Raw genomic sequence first — 22,425 nt, forward strand, 5'->3', positions numbered from 1 at the left:
CACAGTCACACTGTAGGTGGTAAGGTCTCCCACAGTCACACTGTAGGTGGTAAGGTCTCCCACAGTCACACTGGTGTAGGTGGTAAGGTCTCCCACAGTCACACTGGTGTAGGGGGTAAGGTCTCCCACAGTCACACTGGTGTAGGTGGTAAGGTCTCCCACAGTCACACTGGTGTAGGGGGTAAGGTCTCCCACAGTCACACTGTAGGTGGTAAGGTCTCCCACAGTCACACTGGTGTAGGGGGTAAGGTCTCCCACAGTCACACTGGTGTAGGGGGTAAGGTCTCCCACAGTCACACTGGTGTAGGGGGTAAGGTCTCCCACAGTCACACTGGTGTAGGTGGTAAGGTCTCCCACAGTCACACTGGTGTAGGTGGTAAGGTCTCCTACAGTCACACTGGTGTAGGGGGTAAGGACTCCCACAGTCACACTGGTGTAGGTGGTAAGGTCTCCCACAGTCACACTGTTGTAGGGGGTAAGGTCTCCCAGTGTCACACTGGTGTAGAGGGTAAGGTCTCCCACAGTCACACTGGTGTAGGGGGTAAGGTCTCCCACAGTCACACTGGTGTAGGGGGTAAGGTCTCCCACAGTCACACTGGTGTAGGGGGTAAGGTCTCCCACAGTCACACTGGTGTAGAGGGTAAGGTCTCCCACAGTCACACTGGTGTAGGTGGTAAGGTCTCCCACAGTCACACTGGTGTAGGTGGTAAGGTCTCCCACAGTTACACTGTAGGGGGTAAGGTCTCCCACAGTCACACTGTAGGTGGTAAGGTCTCCCACAGTCACACTGTAGGTGGAAAGGTCTCCCACAGTCACACTGGTGTAGGGGGTAAGGTCTCCCACAGTCACACTGTAGGTGGTAAGGTCTCCCACAGTCACACTGGTGTAGGGGGTAAGGTCTCCCGCAGTCACACTGGTGTAGGTGGTAAGGTCTCCCACAGTCACACTGGTGTAGGGGGTAAGGTCTCCCACAGTCACACTGTAGGTGGTAAGGTCTCCCACAGTCACACTGGTGCAGGGGGTAAGGTCTCCCACAGTCACACTGGTGTAGGGGGTAAGGTCTCCCACAGTCACACTGGTGTAGAGGGTAAGGTCTCCCACAGTCACACTGGTGTAGGTGGTAAGGTCTCCCACAGTCACACTGGTGTAGGTGGTAAGGTCTCCCACAGTCACACTGTAGGGGGTAAGGTCTCCCACAGTCACACTGTAGGTGGTAAGGTCTCCCACAGTCACACTGTAGGTGGTAAGGTCTCCCACAGTCACACTGGTGTAGGTGGTAAGGTCTCCCACAGTCACACTGGTGTAGGGGGTAAGGTCTCCCACAGTCACACTGGTGTAGGTGGTAAGGTCTCCCACAGTCACACTGGTGTAGGGGGTAAGGTCTCCCACAGTCACACTGTAGGTGGTAAGGTCTCCCACAGTCACACTGGTGTAGGGGGTAAGGTCTCCCACAGTCACACTGGTGTAAGTGGTAAGGTCTCCCACAGTCACACTGGTGTAGGTGGTAAGGTCTCCCACAGTGTGACTGTGGGAGACCTTACCACCGTCCCCCCCCCCCCCAGGGGACGGCCGCACCTTTGTCACAGGACAAAGGTGAGAATAAGAGACTTTCCGCGCCAGCAGGAACGAATATGACACCATAGCGGCGCCCCTGCTACCATGGCGGCGTCCCTGCTACCATGGCGGCGTCCCTGCTACCATAGCGGCGTCCCTGCTACCATAGCGGCGCCCCTGCTACCATGGCGGCGTCCCTGCTACCATGGCGGCGTCCCTGCTACCATAGCGGCGTCCCTGCTACCATAGCGGCGCCCCTGCTACCATGGCGGCGTCCCTGCTACCATAGCGGCGTCCCTGCTACCATAGCGGCGCCCCTGCTACCATGGCGGCGTCCCTGCTTCCATAGCGGCGTCCCTGCTACCATGGCGGCGTCCCTGCTACCATGGCGGCGTCCCTGCTACCATAGCGGCGCCCCTGCTACCATAGCGGCGTCCCTGCTACCATGGCGGCGTCCCTGCTACCATGGCGGCGTCCCTGCTACCATAGCGGCGTCCCTGCTACCATAGCGGCGCCCCTGCTACCATGGCGGCGGCCCTGCTACCATAGCGGCGCCCCTGCTACCATGGCGGCGTCCCTGCTACCATAGCGGCGCCCCTGCTACCATGGCGGCGCCCCTGCTACCATAGCGGCGCCCCTGCTACCATGGCGGCGCCCCTGCTACCATAGCGGCGCCCCTGCTACCATAGCGGCGCCCCTGCTACCATGGCGGCGTCCCTGCTACCATGGCGGCGTCCCTGCTACCATAGCGGCGCCCCTGCTACCATGGCGGCGTCCCTGCTACCATAGCGGCGCCCCTGTTACCATGGCGGCGCCCCTGCTACCATAGCGGCGCCCCTGCTACCATAGCGGCGCCCCTGCTACCATGGCGGCGCCCCTGCTACCATAGCGGCGCCCCTGCTACCATAGCGGCGCCCCTGCTACCATGGCGGCGTCCCTGCTACCATGGCGGCGTCCCTGCTACCATAGCGGCGCCCCTGCTACCATGGCGGCGTCCCTACTACCATAGCGGCGCCCCTGCTACCATGGCGGCGCCCCTGCTACCATGGCGGCGCCCCTGCTACCATAGCGGCGCCCCTGCTACCATGGCGGCGTCCCTGCTACCATGGCGGCGCCCCTGCTACCATGGCGGCGTCCCTGCTACCATAGCGGCGCCCCTGCTACCATGGCGGCGCCCCTGCTACCATAGCGGCGCCCCTGTTACCATGGCGGCGCCCCTGCTACCATAGCGGCGCCCCTGCTACCATAGCGGCGCCCCTGCTACCATGGCGGCGCCCCTGCTACCATAGCGGCGCCCCTGCTACCATAGCGGCGCCCCTGCTACCATGGCGGCGCCCCTGCTATCATAGCGGCGCCCCTGTTACCATGGCGGCGCCCCTGCTACCATAGCGGCGCCCCTGCTACCATAGCGGCGTCCCTGCTACCATGGCGGCGCCCCTGCTACCATAGCGGCGCCCCTGCTACCATAGCGGCGCCCCTGCTACCATGGCGGCGCCCCTGCTACCATAGCGGCGCCCCTGCTACCATAGCGGCGCCCCTGCTACCATGGCGGCGTCCCTGCTACCATGGCGGCGTCCCTGCTACCATAGCGGCGCCCCTGCTACCATGGCGGCGTCCCTGCTACCATAGCGGCGCCCCTGCTACCATGGCGGCGCCCCTGCTACCATAGCGGCGCCCCTGCTACCATGGCGGCGTCCCTGCTACCATGGCGGCGCCCCTGCTACCATGGCGGCGTCCCTGCTACCATAGCGGCGCCCCTGCTACCATGGCGGCGCCCCTGCTACCATAGCGGCGCCCCTGTTACCATGGCGGCGCCCCTGCTACCATAGCGACGCCCCTGCTACCATAGCGGCGCCCCTGCTACCATGGCGGCGCCCCTGCTACCATGGCGGCGCCCCTGCTACCATAGCGGCGCCCCTGCTACCATAGCGGCGCCCCTGCTACCATGGCGGCGTCCCTGCTACCATGGCGGCGTCCCTGCTACCATAGCGGCGCCCCTGCTACCATAGCGGCGTCCCTGCTACCATAGCGGCGCCCCTGCTACCATGGCGGCGCCCCTGCTACCATAGCGGCGCCCCTGCTACCATGGCGGCGTCCCTGCTACCATGGCGGCGCCCCTGCTACCATGGCGGCGCCCCTGCTACCATGGCGGCGTCCCTGCTACCATAGCGGCGCCCCTGCTACCATGGCGGCGCCCCTGCTACCATAGCGGCGCCCCTGCTACCATGGCGGCGCCCCTGCTACCATAGCGGCGCCCCTGCTACCATAGCGGCGCCCCTGCTACCATAGCGGCGCCCCTGCTACCATAGCGGCGCCCCTGCTACCATAGCGGCGCCCCTGCTACCATGGCGGCGGCCCTGCTACCATAGCGGCGCCCCTGCTACCATAGCGGCGCCCCTGCTACCATAGCGGCCCCCCTGCTACCATAGCGGCGCCCCTGCTACCATAGCGGCGCCCCTGCTACCATAGCGGCGCCCCTGCTACCATAGCGGCGCCCCTGCTACCATTGCGGCGCCCCTGCTACCATAGCGGCGCCCCTGCTACCATAGCGGCGCCCCTGCTACCATAGCGGCGCCCCTGCTACCATAGCGGCGCCCCTGCTACCATTGCGGCGCCCCTGCTATCATAGCGGCGCCCCTGCTACCATAGCGGCGCCCCTGCTACCATAGCGGCGCCCCTGCTACCATGGCGAGGCCTCTGCTACCATGGCGAGGCCCCTGCTACCATGGCGGCGCCCCTGCTACCATAGCGGCGCCCCTGCTACCATGGCGAGGCCCCTGCTACCATGGCGAGGCACCTGCTACCATGGCGGCGCCCCTGCTACCATAGCGGCGCCCCTGCTACCATGGCGGCGCCCCTGCTACCATGGCGGCGCCCCTGCTACCATGGCGACGCCTCTGCTACCATTGGGACGACACTTCTACCATGGCGACGTCCCTGCTTGACCTGGTTGATGGGGTTCTGGGAATTCTTGTACTCCCCAAGCCCGGCCCGAGGCCAGGTTTGACTTGTGCGAGTTTGGTCCACCAGGCTGTTGCTTGGAGCGGCCCGCAGGCCCTCATCAACCACAGCCCTGTTGGTCCGGCAATATTTCTTATATTCGCTGGAAGGGTGTTGAACAACCGTGGACCTCTGATGTTTCAAAATTCAAATTCAAAATTAAAATGTTTATTTAGGTAAAGTACATACAAACAAGGGGTGATACAAATATTGATGAATTAATAGAGTTAGTACATACAATGCCTATAGCGACAATTACGTAAAGCGTTTCGGGCAGAGCTTGGTGTTCAGCGGTGAGCGAGTTTATACAGTGTACTCCGAGTGTGTCTATGGCACCTCTGCTCTTCACTGGTTTTATTCTGCATTTTCTTCCATATCGTTCACTCCAGTACCTTGTTATTTTACTGTGTAGATGTGGGACCTGACCCTCCAGTATTTTCCAGGTGTATATTATTTGGTATCTCTCTCGTCTCCTTTCTAGAGAGTACATTTGGAGAGCTTTGAGACGATCCCCATTATTTAGGTGTTTTATCTCGTCTATGCGTGCTGTATATGTTCTCTGTATTCCCTCTATTTCAGCAATCTCTCCTGCTCTGAAGGGGGAAGTGAGTACTGAGCAGTACTCGAGACGGGACAACACAAGTGACTTGAAGAGTACAACCATTGTGATGAGATCCCTGGAGTTGAAAGTTCTCGTAATCCATCCTATCATTTTTCTGGCTGACGCAATATTTGCTTGGTTATGCTCCTTAAACGTTAGGTCGTCAGACATTATTATTCCCAAATCCTTGACATGTTGCTATCCTACTATGGGTACATTTGATTGTGTTTTGTACTCTGTATTATGTTTAAGGTCCTCATTTTTGCCGTACCAGAGTACCTGGAATTTATCACTGTTAAACATCATGTTATTTTCTGCTGCTCAGTCGAAAACTTTGTTAATATCTGCTTGCAGTTTTTCGGTGTCTTCAGCAGAGGTAATTTTCATGCTGATTTTTGTGTCATCTGCAAAGGATGACACGAAGCTGTGATTTCTATTTTGGTCTATATCTGATATGAGAATAAGTATATGCAGTGGTGCAAGGACTCTACCTTGAGGTACAGAGCTTTTAACTGCACTTGGACTCGATTTTATTTGGTTCACTGTTACTCTTTGCGTTCTGTTCAACAGGAAATTGTGTATCCAGCGTCCTATTTTACCAGTTATTCCCATTGACCTCATGTTGTGTGCTATCACCCCATGGTCACATTTGACGAATGCCTTTGCAAAGTCTGTGTATACCACATCTGCATTTTGCTTTTCTCCTAAAGCTTCTGTGATTTTGTCATAGTGGTTGAGTAACTGTGACAGGCAGGATCTTCCCGCTCTAAATCCATGTTGTCCTGGGTTGTGTAACTCATTATTGTCCATAAAACTAGAAATTTGTTTCCTAATCAGTCTTTCAAAAACTTTTATTATGTGTGATGTTAGTGCAACTGGTCAATAATTTGCTGCCAAGGCTTTACTACCCCCCTTGTGTAGAGAAGCTATATCTGCAGATTCAAGTGCTGCTGGTATCTCCCCTGTATTGATTTGTTATTAACAAAGTTATCGACTGGGCAGCAGAAAATAACATGATGTTTAACAGTGATAAATTCCAGGTACTCAGGTACGGCAAAAATGAGGACCTTATACATAATACAGAGTAAAAACACAATCGTATCTTCCCATAGTAGGATAGCAACATGTCAAGGATTTGGGAATAATAATGTCTGACGACCTAACGTTTAGGGAGCATAACCAAGCTAATATTGCGTCAGTCAGAAAAATGATATAAAGGATTACGAGAACTTTCAAATCCAGCACCCCCACCACCACCATTACCACACACCACCACCACACACCACCACACACCACCACACACCACACACCACCACCACCACACACCACCACACACCACACACCACACACCACCACACACCACACACCACACACCACCACACACCACACACCACACACCACCACACACCACCACACACCACCACACACCACCACACACCACACACCACCACCACACACCACCACCACACACCACCACCACCACACACCACCACAAACCACACACCACACACCACCACCACCACACACCACCACCACCACACACCACCACCACCACACACCACCACCACCACATACCACCACACACCACACACCACCACCACCACCCCCACACACCACCACCACACACCACCACCACCACCACCACACACCACCACCACCACCACCACACACCACCACACACCACCACCACACACCACCACCACCACACACCACCACCACCACACACCACCACACACCACACACCACCACCACCACACACCACCACCACCACACACCACCACACACCACACACCACCACCACCACACACCACCACCACCACCACCACCACACACCACCACACACCACCACCACCACACACCACCACACACCACACACCACACACCACCACCACCACACACCACCACAAACCACATACCACACACCACCACCACCACACACCACCACCACCACACACCACCACCACCACACACCACCACACACCACACACCACCACCACCACACACCACCACCACCACACACCACCACACACCACACACCACCACCACCACACACCACCACCACCACCACCACCACACACCACCACACACCACCACCACCACACACCACCACACACCACACACCACACACCACCACCACCACACACCACCACCACACACCACACACCACCACCACACACCACCACCACCACCACACACCACACACCACCACCACCACACACCACCACCACCACCACCACCACACACCACCACCACACACCACCACCACCACACACCACCACAACCACACACACCACCACCACACACCACCACCACAACCACCAAAAGACACAAAAATGGAATCAATAAAGGAAGAGGCCAAGCCCCCCAACATACCAGCGATACAGAGATGCAAGGACCAACTACACGATAGTGAGGAGAGAGAGAGGACAAGTGAGAAAGTTAGAGAAAGTGGACAAGTGTATAACAGAATCAGGACTATTCTATAAATTCATCATAGGCAAATTGCAGGTAAAAAATATGATTTTTTATTAATATTTATTATTAATAAAAAATATTGGAATATTAAAAAATAATATTTAGAGGTAGAGAATTGGAAACAGAGTCACGGAAAATGAAAAGGAAATGTGTGAAACATTAAACGAATATTCCAAAGTGTGTTTGTACAAAATTACATCATACGAGAACCAGACACTATAAGAATTCCAGGGAACATTCCAGAGAACATTCCAGAGAACATTCCAGAGAACATTCCAGAGAACATTCCAGAGAACATTCCAGAGAACATAGAGTACACAGAGAACATAGAGTACACAGAGAACATAGAGTGCAGAGAACATAGAGTTCATAGAGAACATTGAGAACATAGAGAACATGTACCAGGGTTCTGAGAGAATGTGCATCTGAGCTCAGCATTCCACTTCACCTGATCTTTCAGGCATCACTGTGTACAGGAGTCGTAGCAGACGTGTAGAATAAGGCTAACATAGTTCCAATCTACAAATGTGGCAGCAGGGAAGACCCCCTCAATTATAGACCTGTATCATTGACAAGTGTAATAGTCAAAATATTGGAAAAAATAATTAAATCGAAATGGGTAGAACACCAGGAAAGAAATTATTGCCCGAAACGCATTGCGTAATAGTGGCTTTAGGCATTGTATGTACTAGCTCTATCTATATATCAATCCATTAATGTAACATCACTTGTATGTATATACCTTACCTGAATAAACATCTGAATCTGAATCTGATCTGATTTATTAAGAGAAAGGCAGTGTGTATATCTAGAAGATCCTGTGTAACGAATTTACTCAGTTTCTATGATCGAATCACTGAGATCTTACAGGAAACAGATGGGTGGGATGAATGCACTTATCTGGACTTAACAAAAATCGACAAAGTTCCACATAAAAGGCTGTTCTGCCGGAGCCGGGAATCGAACCTTGGTCCACAGGACTACGTATCCATCGTGCTCTCCACTCGGCCACCAGCGCCCCGTGTGTGTGTACGTACTCACCTATTTGTGTTTGCGGGGGTTGAGCTCTGGTTCTTTGGTCCCGCCTCTCAACCGTCAATCAACAGGTGTACAGGTTCCTGAGCCTATTGGGCTCTGTCATATCTACACTTGAAGCTGTGAATGGAGTCAGCCTCCACCACATCACTGCCTAATGTATATCATTTGTCAACCACTCTGACACTGAAAAATTCTTTCTAACGTCTCTATGGCTCATTTGGGTACTCAACTGGTCGTGTGCCCGTTATGTTAAATAATCTGTCGTTATCTACCCTATCAATTCCTTTGAGAATCTTGAATGTGGTGATCATGTCCCCCCTAACTCTTCTGTCTGCCAGCGAAGTGAGGTTCAATTCCCGTAGTCTCTCCTCGTAGCTCATACCTCTCAGCTCGGGTACTAGTCTGTGGCAAACCTTTGAACCTTTTCCAGTTTAGTCTTATCCTTGGCTAGATATGGACTCCATACTGGGGCTGCATACTCCAGGATTGGTTTTACATAGGTGGTATACAAAGTTCTGAATGATTCCTAACACAAGTTTCTAAATGGCGTTCTTATGTTAACCAACCTGGCATATGCCGCTGATGTTATCCTCTTGATATGGGCTGCAGGGGACAGGTCTGGCGTGATATCAACCCCCAAGTCTTTTTCTTTCTCTGACTCTTGAAGAATCCCATCTGCCAAATGATACCTTGTATCTGGTCTCCTGCTTCCTACACCTATCTACATTACATTACATTTTCTTGGATTAAACTCTAACAGCCATTTATTCGACCATTCCTGCAGCTTGTCCAGGTCTTCTTGAAGCCTCAAGCTGTCCTCTTCTGTCTTAATCCATCTCATAATTTTGGCATCATCAGCAAATATTGAGAGGAATGAATCTATACCCTCCGGGAGATCATTTACGTATATCAGAAACAGGATAGGTCCGAGTACAGAGCCCTGTGGGACTACGCTTGAGACTTCACGCCAATCGGAGGTCTCACCCCTCACTGTAACTCTCTGCTTCCTATTGCTTAGGTAGTGCCTTACCCACTGGAGCGCCCTACCGGTTACTACTGCCTGTCTCTCCAGCTTATGTACCAGCCTCTTATGCGGTACTGTGTCAAAGGCTTTCCGACAATCCAAGAAAATGCAGTCCGCCCAGCCTTCTCTTTCTTACTTAATCTTTGTCACCTGATCGTAGAATTCTATTAAGCCTCTAAGGCAAGATTTACCCTCCCTGAACCCATGTTGATGGGTTGTCACGAAGTCTCTTCTCTCCAGATGTGCTACCAGGTTTTTTCTCACAATCTTCTCCATCACCTTGCATGGTATACAAGTTAAGGATACTGGCCTGTAGTTCAGTGCCTCTTGTCTGTCGCCCGTTTTGTATATTGGTACTACATTCGCCGTCTTCCATACTTCTGGTAGGTCCCCCGTTTCCAGTGACCTACTATATACTGTGGAGAGTGGCAAGCAAAGTGCCTCTGCACACTCTTTCAGTACCCAAGGTGAGATCCCGTCTGGACCAACAGCCTTTCTCACGTCCAGATCCAACAGGTGTGTGTGTGTGTGTGTGTGTGTGTGTGTGTGTGTGTGTGTGTGTGTGTGTGTGTGTGTGTGTGTGTTAGAGAGAAATGTACATATTAGACATGCTAGAGGAAAAATAGATTGGCTAGAAAGGCGGGGTCCAAGAGCTAAATAGTTCAACTGCAGACACAACTAATCAATACAAAGAGTAAACAAACACACACCAGCCTGAGGAGAGCAGCACACGGGTTAACTCACCTGTAACAGAGACAATATATTAGTACTTACACAGTCTACATCTCATTCTCACTACTCTTACTTGTATGGTGTCACATGTGTGGCTTGTGTGTCACATGTGGGGCTTGTGTGTCACATGTGGGGGGGTTGTGTGTCACATGTGTCGGTTGTGACACATGTGTGGCTTGTGTGTCCCATGTGTGGCTTGTGTGTCACATGTGGGGGGGTTGTGTGTCACATGTGTCAGTTGTGTGTCACATGTGGGGCTTGTGACACATGTGTGGCTTGTGTGTGTCACATGTGTGGCTTGTGACACATGTGTGGCTTGTGTGTCCCATGTGGGGGGTTGTGTGTCACATGTGTCGGTTGTGTGTCACATGTGTGGCTTGTGACACATGTGTGTGTTGTGTGTCACATGTGGGGGTTGTGTGTCACATGTGTGGCTTGTGACACATGTGTGGCTTGTGTGTCCCATGTGGGGGGTTGTGTGTCACATGTGTGGCTTGTGTGTGTCACATGTGTGGCTTGTGTGTCACATGTGTGGCTTGTGACACATGTGTGGCTTGTGTGTCCCATGTGGGGGGTTGTGTGTCACATGTGTCGGTTGTGTGTCACATGTGTGGGTTGTGTGTCACATGTGTGTGTTGTGTGTCACATGTGTGGGTTGTGTGCCACATGTGTGGATTGTGTCACATGTGGGGGTTGTGTCACATGTGTGGGTTGTGTCACATGTGTGGCTTGTGTCACATGTGGGGGTTGTGTCACATGTGTGGGTTGTGCCACATGTGGGGCTTGTGTCACATGTGGGGGTTGTGTCACATGTGTGGCTTGTGTCACATGTGGGGGTTGTGTCACATGTGTGGGTTGTGCCACATGTGGGGCTTGTGTCACATGTGGGGGTTGTGTCACATGTGTGGCTTGTGTCACATGTGGGGGTTGTGTCACATGTGGGGGTTGTGTCACATGTGTGGCTTGTGTCACATGTGGGGGTTGTGTCACATGTGTGGCTTGTGTCACATGTGTGGCTTGTGTCACATGTGGGGGTTGTGTCACATGTGGGGGTTGTGTCACATGTGTGGGTTGTGCCACATGTGTGGCTTGTGTCACATGTGGGGGTTGTGTCACATGTGTGGCTTGTGTCACATGTGGGGGTTGTGTCACATGTGGGGGTTGTGTCACATGTGTGGGTTGTGCCACATGTGGGGCTTGTGTCACATGTGGGGGTTGTGTCACATGTGTGGCTTGTGCCACATGTGGGGGTTGTGTCACATGTGGGGGTTGTGTCACATGTGTGGCTTGTGTCACATGTGGGGGTTGTGTCACATGTGTGGCTTGTGTCACATGTGTGGCTTGTGTCACATGTGGGGGTTGTGTCACATGTGTGGGTTGTGCCACATGTGGGGCTTGTGTCACATGTGGGGGTTGTGTCACATGTGTGGCTTGTGTCACATGTGGGGGTTGTGTCACATGTGTGGGTTGTGCCACATGTGGGGCTTGTGTCACATGTGGGGCTTGTGTCACATGTGGGGGTTGTGTCACATGTGTGGCTTGTGTCACATGTGGGGGTTGTGTCACATGTGTGGGTTGTGCCACATGTGGGGCTTGTGTCACATGTGGGGGTTGTGTCACATGTGTGGCTTGTGTCACATGTGTGGCTTGTGTCACATGTGGGGGTTGTGTCACATGTGTGGCTTGTGTCACATGTGGGGGTTGTGTCACATGTGGGGGTTGTGTCACATGTGGGGGTTGTGTCACATGTGTGGCTTGTGTCACATGTGGGGGTTGTGTCACATGTGGGGGTTGTGCCACATGTGTGGCTTGTGTCACATGTGGGGGTTGTGTCACATGTGGGGGTTGTGTCACATGTGTGGGTTGTGCCACATGTGTGGCTTGTGTCACATGTGTGGCTTGTGTCACATGTGGGGGTTGTGTCACATGTGGGGGTTGTGCCACATGTGTGGGTTGTGCCACATGTGTGGGTTTTGTCACATGTGGGGGTTGTGTCACATGTGGGGGTTGTGTCACATGTGTGGGTTGTGTCACATGTGGGGGTTGTGTCACATGTGTGGGTTGTGCCACATGTGTGGGTTGTGTCACATGTGGGGGTTGTGCCACATGTGTGGGTTGTGCCACATGTGTGGCTTGTGTCACATGTGGGGGTTGTGTCACATGTGGGGGTTGTGTCACATGTGGGGGTTGTGTCACATGTGGGGGTTGTGCCACATGTGTGGCTTGTGTCACATGTGGGGCTTGTGTCACATGTGGGGGTTGTGTCACATGTGGGGGTTGTGTCACATGTGGGGGTTGTGTCACATGTGGGGGTTGTGTCACATGTGGGGGTTGTGTCACATGTGGGGGTTGTGTCACATGTGTGGCTTGTGTCACATGTGGGGGTTGTGTCACATGTGGGGGTTGTGTCACATGTGGGGGTTGTGTCACATGTGGGGGTTGTGCCACATGTGTGGGTTGTGTCACATGTGGGGGTTGTGTCACATGTGGGGGTTGTGTCACATGTGGGGGTTGTGTCACATGTGTGGGTTGTGTCACATGTGGGGGTTGTGTCACATGTGGGGGTTGTGTCACATGTGTGGGTTGTGCCACATGTGTGGCTTGTGTCTACCACAAAAAAATATAAAAGAAATCGGAGGGAAATGACTTCACTTCAAGTTGATCTAGAAGGGTTTTGAAATGGTCGCAGGATTGACAGATGCAGTTTAATGCTGATAAATGTAAAGTTCTGAGGTTAGGTAATGATGCTAGAGTTACAAGATACGAGCTAGATGGTGTTGAGATTGCGAAGTCGGATTGCGAAAGGGATCTGGGAGTTATGATTAGTAAGAATTTAAAACAAAAGGATCAATGCATAAATGTTCGTAATAAGGCAAATCGGACACTTGGATTTATTAATCGCAGCGTTAGTAACAAGACACCTGGTGTGGTTCTCAAGCTATATCTTGCTCTAGTTAGGCCCCATTTAGATTATGCAGTTCAGTTTTGGTCGCCGTACTATAGAATGGATATAAATTCACTTGAACGTGTCCAGCGTAGGATGACTAAGTTAATTCCTCACATTAAAAACCTGTCATATGAAGAGAGATTTACGAAGCTTAAATTGCATTCACAGGAAAGGACTTAGGGGTGACATGATAGAGGTTTACAAGTGGATGAATGGACATAACAAAGGGGATAATAATAGGGTATTAAAAGTATCAACACAAGACAGACCACGAAACAATGGGTATAAATGAAATAAGTTTAGATTTAGGAAAGACCTGGGTAAATACTGGTTCGGTAACAGGAATGTTGATTTGTGGAACCAATTGCCGCGTAACATGGTGGAGGTGGAATCCCTCGATTGTTTCAAGCGTGGGATGGACATGTATATGAGTGGGATTGGGTGGTTATAGATAGGAGCTGCCTCGTATGGGCCAATAGGCCTTCTGCAGTTGCCTTTGTTCTTATGTTCTTAACCACACCTGGAGGTACACCCACACCTGGAGGTACACCCACACCTGGAGGTACACCCACACCTGGCGGTACACCCACACCTGGCGGTACGCCCACACCTGCCGGTACACCCACACCTGGCAGTACACCCACACCTGGCGGTACACCCACATCTGGCGGTACACCCACACCTGGCGGTACAGCCACACCTGGCGGTACGCCCACACCTGGCGGTACACCCACACCTGGCGGTACACCCACATCTGGAGGTACACCCACACCTGGCGGTACACCCACACCTGGCGGAACACCCACATCTGGCGGTACACCCACACCTGGAGGTACACCCACACCTGAAGGTACACCCACACCTGAGGGTAAACCCACACCTGGCGGTACACCCACACCTGGAGGAGCACCCATACCTGGCGGTACACCCACACCTGGAGGTACACCCACACCTGAAGGTACACCCACACCTGGCGGTACACCCACACCTGGCGGTACACCCACATCTGGCGGTACACCCACACCTGGAGGTACATCCACACCTGGAGGTACACCCACACCTGGCGGTACACCCACACCTGGCGGTAAACCCACATCTGGAGGTACACCCACACCTGGAGGAGCACCCACACCTGGCGGTACACCCACACCTGGCGGTACACCCACATCTGGCGGTACACCCACACCTGGAGGTACATCCACACCTGGAGGTACACCCACACCTGGCGGTACACCCACACCTGGCGGTAAACCCACATCTGGAGGTACACCCACACCTGGAGGAGCACCCATACCTGGCAGCACACCCACACCTGGCGGTACACCCACACCTGGGGGTACACCCACACCTGGAGGTACACCCACACCTGGCGGTACACCCACACCTGGCGGTACACCCACACCTGGCGATACACCCACACCTGGAGGAGCACCCACACCTGGCGGTACACCCACACCTGGAGGTACACCCACACCTGGCGGTACACCCACACCTGGCGGTACATCCACACCTGGAGGTACACCCACAATTGAAGGTACACCCACACCTGGCGGTACAACCACACCTGGAGGTACACCCACACCTGGCGGTACACCCACACCTGGTGGTACACCCACACCTGGAGGTACACCCACACCTGGAGGAGCACCCATACCTGGAGGTACACCCACACCTGGCGGTACACCCACACCTGGCGGTACATCCACACCTGGCAGGTACACCCACACCTGGCGGTACACCCACACCTGGAGGTACACCCACACCTGGAGGTACACCTACATCTGGCAATACACCCACACCTGGCAGGTACACCCACACCTGGCGGTACACCCACACCTGGCGGTACACCTACACCTGGCGGTACACCCACACCTAGCGGTACACCCACACCTGGCGGTACACCCACACCTGGCGGTACACCCACACCTGGCGGTACACCCACACCTGGTGGTACACCCACACCTGGCGGTACACCCACACCTGGCAGTACACCCACACCTGGCGGTACACCCACACCTGGCGGTACACCCACACCTGGCGGTACACCCACACCTGGCGGTACACCCACACCTGGCGGTACACCCACACCAGGCGGTACACCCACACCTGGCGGGACACCCACACCTGGCGGTACACCCACACCTAGCGGTACACCCACACCTGGCGGTACACCCACACCTGGCGGTACACCCAGACCTGGCGGTACACCCAGACCTGGCGGTACACCCACACCTGGCGGTACACCCAGACCTGGCGGTACACCCAGACCTGGCGGTACACCCATACTAGGCGGTACACCCAGACCTGGCGGTACACCCAGACCTGGCGGTACACCCACACCTGGCGGTACACCCATACCAGGCGGTATACCCACACCTGGCGGTACACCCACACCTGGCGGTACACCCACACCTGGAGGTACACCCACACCTGGCAATACACCCACACCTGGCAGGTACACCCACACCTGGCGGTACACCCACACATGGCGGTACACCCTCACCTGGCGGTACAACCACACCTGGCGGTACACCCACACCTGGCGGTACACCCACACCTGGCAGTACACCCATACCTGGCGGTACACCCACACCTGGCGGTACAACCACACTTGGCGGTACACCCACACCTGGCGGTACACCCACACCTGGCAGTACATCCACACCTGGCGGTACACCCACACCTGGCGGTACAACCACACTTGGCGGTACACCCACACCTGGCGGTACACCCACACCTGGCGGTACACCCACACCTGGCGGTACACCCAGACCTGGCGGTACACCCACACCTGGGGGTACACCCACACCTGGCGGTACACCCACACCTGGCGGTACACCCACACCTGGCGGTACACCCACACCAGGCGGTACACCCACACCTGGCGGTACACCCACACCTGGCGGTACACCCACACCTGGCGGTACACCCACACCTGGCGGTACACCCATACCTGGCGGTACACCCACACCTGGCAGTACACCCACACCTGGAGGTACACCCACACCTGGAGGTACACCCACACCTGGTAATACACCCACACCTGGCGCTACACCCACACCTGGCGGTACACCCACACCTTGCGGTACACCCACACCTGGCAATACACCCACACCTTGCGGTACACCCACACCTGGCGGTACACCCACACCTGGCGGTACACCCACACCTGGCAGTACACCCACACCTGGCGGTACACCCACACCTGGCAGGTACACCCACACCTGGCGGTACACCCACACCTGGCGGTACACCCAGACCTGGCGGTACACCCACACCTGGCAGATACACCCACACCTGGCGGTACACCCACACCTAGCGGTACACCCACACCTGGCGGTACACTCACACCTGGCAGTACACCCACACCTGGCGGTACACCCACACCTGGCGGTACACCCACACCTGGCGGTACACCCACACCTGGCAGTACACCCACACCTGGCGGTACACCCACACCTGGCGGTACACCCACACCTGGAGGTACACCCACACCTGGCGGTACACCCACACCTGGCGGTACACCCACACCTGGCGGTACACCCACACCTGGCAGGTACACCCACACCTAGCGGTACACCCACACCTGGCAGGTACACCCACACCTGGCGGTACACCCACACCTGGCGGTACACCCACACCTGGCGGTACACCCACACCTGGCGGTACACCCACACCTGGCGGTACACCCACACCTGGCGGTACACCCACACCTGGCGGTACACCCACACCTGGCGGTACACCCACACCTGGCGGTACACCCACACCTGGCAGTACACCCACACCTGGCGGTACACCCACACCTGGCGGTACACCCACACCTGGAGGTACACCCACACCTGGCGGTACACCCACACCTGGCGGTACACCCACACCTGGCGGTACACCCACACCTGGAGGTACACCCACACCTGGCGGTACACCCACACCTGGCGGTACACCCACACCTGGCAGTACACCCACACCTGGCGGTACACCCACACCTGGCGGTACACCCACACCAGGCGGTACACCCACACCTGGCGGTACACCCACACCTGGCGGTACACCCACACCTGGCGGTACACCCACACCAGGCGGTACACCCACACCTGGCGGTACACCCACACCTGGCGGTACACCCACACCTGGCGGTACACCCACACCTGGCGGTACACCCACACCTGGAGGTACACCCACACCTGGCGGTACACCCACACCTGGCGGTACACCCACACCAAGGTTGTCATAACAGTGACTCCAGAAGCTGGACATCTGCCTAAATTGAAGAGGTATCCGGTGAGGCGTCCAGCTACTACCAGCAGGCAGGTGAGAGGAGACAGGTGTGTGCAGCTCACTACACCCGCTCAGTAATCATCTTGAGCACTGTCATGGGCACTGCCGTGAATACTACTTGCGGTGAGCTCGGTTACTTCCACACATCTCACTCAACTCTTGCACGGTAGACACTGTGACATCTTCAATAGTGAGGTTACCATGTTCAGCTCATCCTCTTGAAATGTTCGTGTTTACAGGAAGTGCTCGATGGACAGTACTAATGTGTAGTGATGGACCACCAGAAAGTACCAATACGCAGTGATGGATCACCAGAAAGTACCAATATGCAGTGATGGACCACCAGAAAGTACCAATATGCAGTGATGGATCACCAGAAAGTACCAATACGCAGTGATGGATCACCAGAAAGTACCAGTATGTAGTGATGGATAACCAGAAAGTACCAATATGTAGTGATGAACCGCCAGAAAGTACCAATATGTAGTGATGGACCACCAGAAAGTACCAATATGTAGTGATGGACCACCAGAAAGTACCAATATGCAGTGATGGACCACAATAAAGTACCAATATGTAGTGATGAACCGCTAGAAAGTACCAATATGTAGTGATGGATCACCAGAAAGTACCAGTATGTAGTGATGGACCACCAGAAAGTACCAGCATGTAGTGATAAAGCACTAGAAAGTACCTATATGTAGTGACGGACCACCAGAAAGTACCAATATGTAGTGATGGACCACCAGAAACTACCAATATGTAGTGATGGACCACCAGAAACTACCAATATGTAGTGATGGACCATCAGAAAGTATCAATATGTAGTGATGGACCACCAGAAAGTACCAATATGTAGTGATGAACCACCAGAAAGTACCAATATGTAGTGATGGACCACCAGAAAGTACCAATATGCAGTGATGGATCACCAGAAAGTACCAATACGCAGTGATGGATCACCAGAAAGTACCAGTATGTAGTGATGGATAACCAGAAAGTACCAGCATGAAGCGATAAAGCACTAGAAAGTACCTATATGTAGTGATGGACCACCAGAAAGTACCAATACGCAGTGATGGATCACCAGAAAGTACCAGTATGTAGTGTTGGACCACCAGAAAGTACCAATATGTAGTGATGAACCGCCAGAAAGTACCAATATGTAGTGATGGACCACCAGAAAGTATCAATATGTAGTGATGGACCACCAGAAAGTACCAATATATAGTGATGGACCACCAGAAAGTACCAATATGTAGTGATGGACCACCAGAAAGTACCAATATGTAGTGAAGAACCGCCAGAAAGTACCAATATGTAGTGATGGACCACCAGAAAGTATCAATATGTAGTGATGGACCACCAGAAAGTACCAATATATAGTGATGGACCACCAGAAAGTACCAATATGTAGTGATGGACCACCAGAAAGTACCAATATGTAGTGATGGATCACCAGAAAGTACCAATATGTAGTGATGCACCACCAGAAAGTACCAATATGTAGTGATGGACCACCAGAAAGTACCTATATGTAGTGATGAACCGCCAGAAAGTACCAATATGTAGTGATGGACCACCAGAAAGTACCAATATGTAGTGATGGACCACCAGAAAGTACCAATATGCAGTGATGGACCACAATAAAGTACCAATATATAGTGATGAACCGCTAGAAAGTACCAATATGTAGTGATGGACCACCAGAAAGTACCTATATGTAGTGATGAACCGCCAGAAAGTACCAATATGTAGTGATGGACCACCAGAAAGTACCAATATGTAGTGATGGACCACCAGAAAGTACCAATATGCAGTGATGGACCACAATAAAGTACCAATATGTAGTGATGAACCGCTAGAAAGTACCAATATGTAGTGATGGATCACCAGAAAGTACCAGTATGTAGTGATGGACCACCAGAAAGTACCAGCATGTAGTGATAAAGCACTAGAAAGTACCTATATGTAGTGATGGACCACCAGAAAGTACCAATATGTAGTGATGGGCCACCAGAAAGTACCAATATGTAGTGATGGGCCACCAGAAAGTACCAATATGTAGTGATGGACCACCAGAAAGTATCAATATGTAGTGATGGACCACCAGAAAGTACCAATATGTAGTGATGAACCACCAGAAAGTACCAATATGTAGTGATGGACCACCAGAAAGTACCAATATGTAGTGATGGACCACCAGAAAGTACCAATATGTAGTGATGAACCGCCAGAAAGTACCAATATGTAGTGATGGACCACCAGAAAGTATCAATATGTAGTGATGGACCATCAGAAAGTATCAATATGTAGTGATGGACCACCAGAAAGTACCAATATATAGTGATGGACCACCAGAAAGTACCAATATGTAGTGATGGACCACCAGAAAGTACCAATATGTAGTGATGAACCGCTAGAAAGTACCAATATGTAGAGATGGACCACCAGAAAATACCAATATGTAGTGATGGACCACCAGAAAGTACCAATATGAAGTGATGGAACACCAGAAAGTACCAATATGTAGTGATGGACCACCAGAAAGTACCAATATATAGTGATGGACCACCAGAAAGTACCAATATGTAGTGATGAACCACCAGAAAGTACCAATATATAGTGACGAACCACCAGAAACTACCAATATGTAGTGATGAACCACCAGAAAGTACCAATATATAGTGATGGACCATCAGAAAGTACCAATATGTAGTGATGGACCACCTGAAAGTACCAATATGTAGTGATGAACCGCCAGAAAGTACCAATATGTAGTGATGAACCACCAGAAAGTACCAATATATAGTGATGGACCATCAGAAAGTACCAATATGTAGTGATGGACCACCAGAAAGTACCAATACGTAGTGATGAACCGCCAGAAAGTACCAATATGGAGTGATGGACCACTAGAAAGTACCAATATATAGTGATGGACCACTAGAAAGTACCAATATGGAGTGATGGACCACCAGAAAGTACCAATATGGAGTGATGGACCAACAGAAAGTACCAATATGGAGTGATGGACCACTAGAAAGTACCAATATATAGTGATGGACCATCAGAAAGTACCAATATGTAGAGATGAACCGCCAGAAAGTACCAATACGTAGTGATGAACCGCCAGAAAGTACCAATACGTAGTGATGGACAACCAGAAAGTACCAATATGGAGTGATGGACCACTAGAAAGTACCAATATGGAGTAATGGAGCACCAGAAAGTACCAATATGAAGTGATGGACCACCAGAAAGTACCAATACGTAGTGATGGACCACCAGAAAGTACCAATACGTAGTGATGGACCACCAGAAAGTACCAATATGGGTGTAACATCTCCTGGAATATCGCTTAAGCAAGTGATTGAGAATGTGGCAGGTTAGGGGTAGGGTGTGGCTGGGAGAGGCCCTTGGCACCATGTGAGAGCTGAGTCACACCTCCACCCGTGCACCTCTCCCTCCCTCCCTCTCCCTCTCTCACTCACTGTCTCTCCCTCACTCTCCCTCCCTCATTCACTCTCCCTAAGTCAATCTCCCTCCCTCACTCTCTCTCCCTCCCTCTCCCTCCCTCACTCACTCTCCCTCACTCTCCCTCCCTCACTCACTCTCCCTCACTCACTCTCCCTCACTCACTCTCCCTCCCTCACTCTCCCTCACTCACTCTCCCTCCCTCACTCACTCTCCCTCCCTCACTCTCCCTCACTCACTCTCCCTCACTCACTCACTCTCCCTCACTCACTCTCCCTCACTCACTCTCCCTCACTCACTCTCCCTCACTCACTCTCCCTCACTCACTCTCTCTCACTCACTCTCACTCACTCTCACTCACTCTCACTCACTCTCTCTCACTCACTCTCTCTCTCTCTCACTCACTCTCTCTCTCACTCACTCTCTCTCACTCTCCCTCACTCTCCCTCACTCACTCTCCCTCACTCACTCTCCCTCACTCACTCTCCCTCACTCACTCTCCCTCACTCACTCTCTCTCACTCTCCCTCCCTCTCCCTCCCTCCCTCACTCTCCCTCACTCTCCCTCCCTCTCCCTGGGTGGGGGAGGAGGCATGTGTCCCCCATGTGTACAGTGTGGGAGGAGGCATGTGTCCCCGTTTGTAGTGGGGGAGGAGGCATGTGTCCCCATGTGTAGTGGGGGAGGAGGCATGTGTCCCCATGTGTAGTGTGGGAGGAGGCATGTGTCCCCATGTGTAGTGTGGGAGGAGGCATGTGTCCCCATGTGTAGTGTGGGAGGAGGCATGTGTTCCCATGTGTAGTGGGGGAGGAGGCATGTGTCCCCATGTGTAGTGTGGGAGGAGGCATGTGTCCCCATGTGTAGTGTGGGAGGAGGCATGTGTCCCCATGTGTAGTGTGGGAGGAGGCATGTGTCCCCATGTGTAGTGTGGGAGGAGGCATGTGTCCCCATGTGTAGTGTGGGAGGAGGCATGTGTCCCCATGTGTAGTGGGGGAGGAGGCATGTGTCCCCATGTGTAGTGGGGGAGGAGGCATGTGTCCCCATGTGTAGTGTGGGAGGAGGCATGTGTCCCCATGTGTAGTGTGGGAGGAGGCATGTGTCCCCATGTGTAGTGTGGGAGGAGGCATGTGTCCCCATGTGTAGTGTGGGAGGAGGCATGTGTCCCCATGTGTAGTGTGGGAGGAGGCATGTGTTCCCATGTGTAGTGTGGGAGGAGGCATGTGTCCCCATGTGTAGTGTGGGAGGAGGCATGTGTTCCCATGTGTAGTGTGGGAGGAGGCATGTGTCCCCATGTGTAGTGGGGGA

General features: G+C 53.3%; 1 protein-coding gene across 1 annotated transcript; it reads right to left on the reverse strand.

Moving 5' to 3' along the window:
- Window positions 1-13,873: 13,873 nt before the first annotated feature.
- Window positions 13,874-14,629, reverse strand: LOC138353561 (uncharacterized). The gene has a single exon (XM_069306742.1). The coding sequence runs from the start codon at window positions 14,627-14,629 to the stop codon at window positions 13,874-13,876; it is 756 nt and encodes a 251-aa protein (XP_069162843.1).
- Between the last annotated feature and the right edge of the window lie 7,796 nt (window positions 14,630-22,425).

The sequence above is a fragment of the Procambarus clarkii genome, chromosome 58 (genome assembly GCF_040958095.1).
Source record: "Procambarus clarkii isolate CNS0578487 chromosome 58, FALCON_Pclarkii_2.0, whole genome shotgun sequence".
NCBI classification, from domain to species: domain Eukaryota; kingdom Metazoa; phylum Arthropoda; class Malacostraca; order Decapoda; family Cambaridae; genus Procambarus; species Procambarus clarkii.

Coding starts and splice junctions, on each gene's coding strand:
- LOC138353561 (XM_069306742.1), bottom strand. CDS start 14,629: ATGTGGGTTTACCGCCAGGTGTGGGTGTACCGCCAGGTGTGGGTGTAC.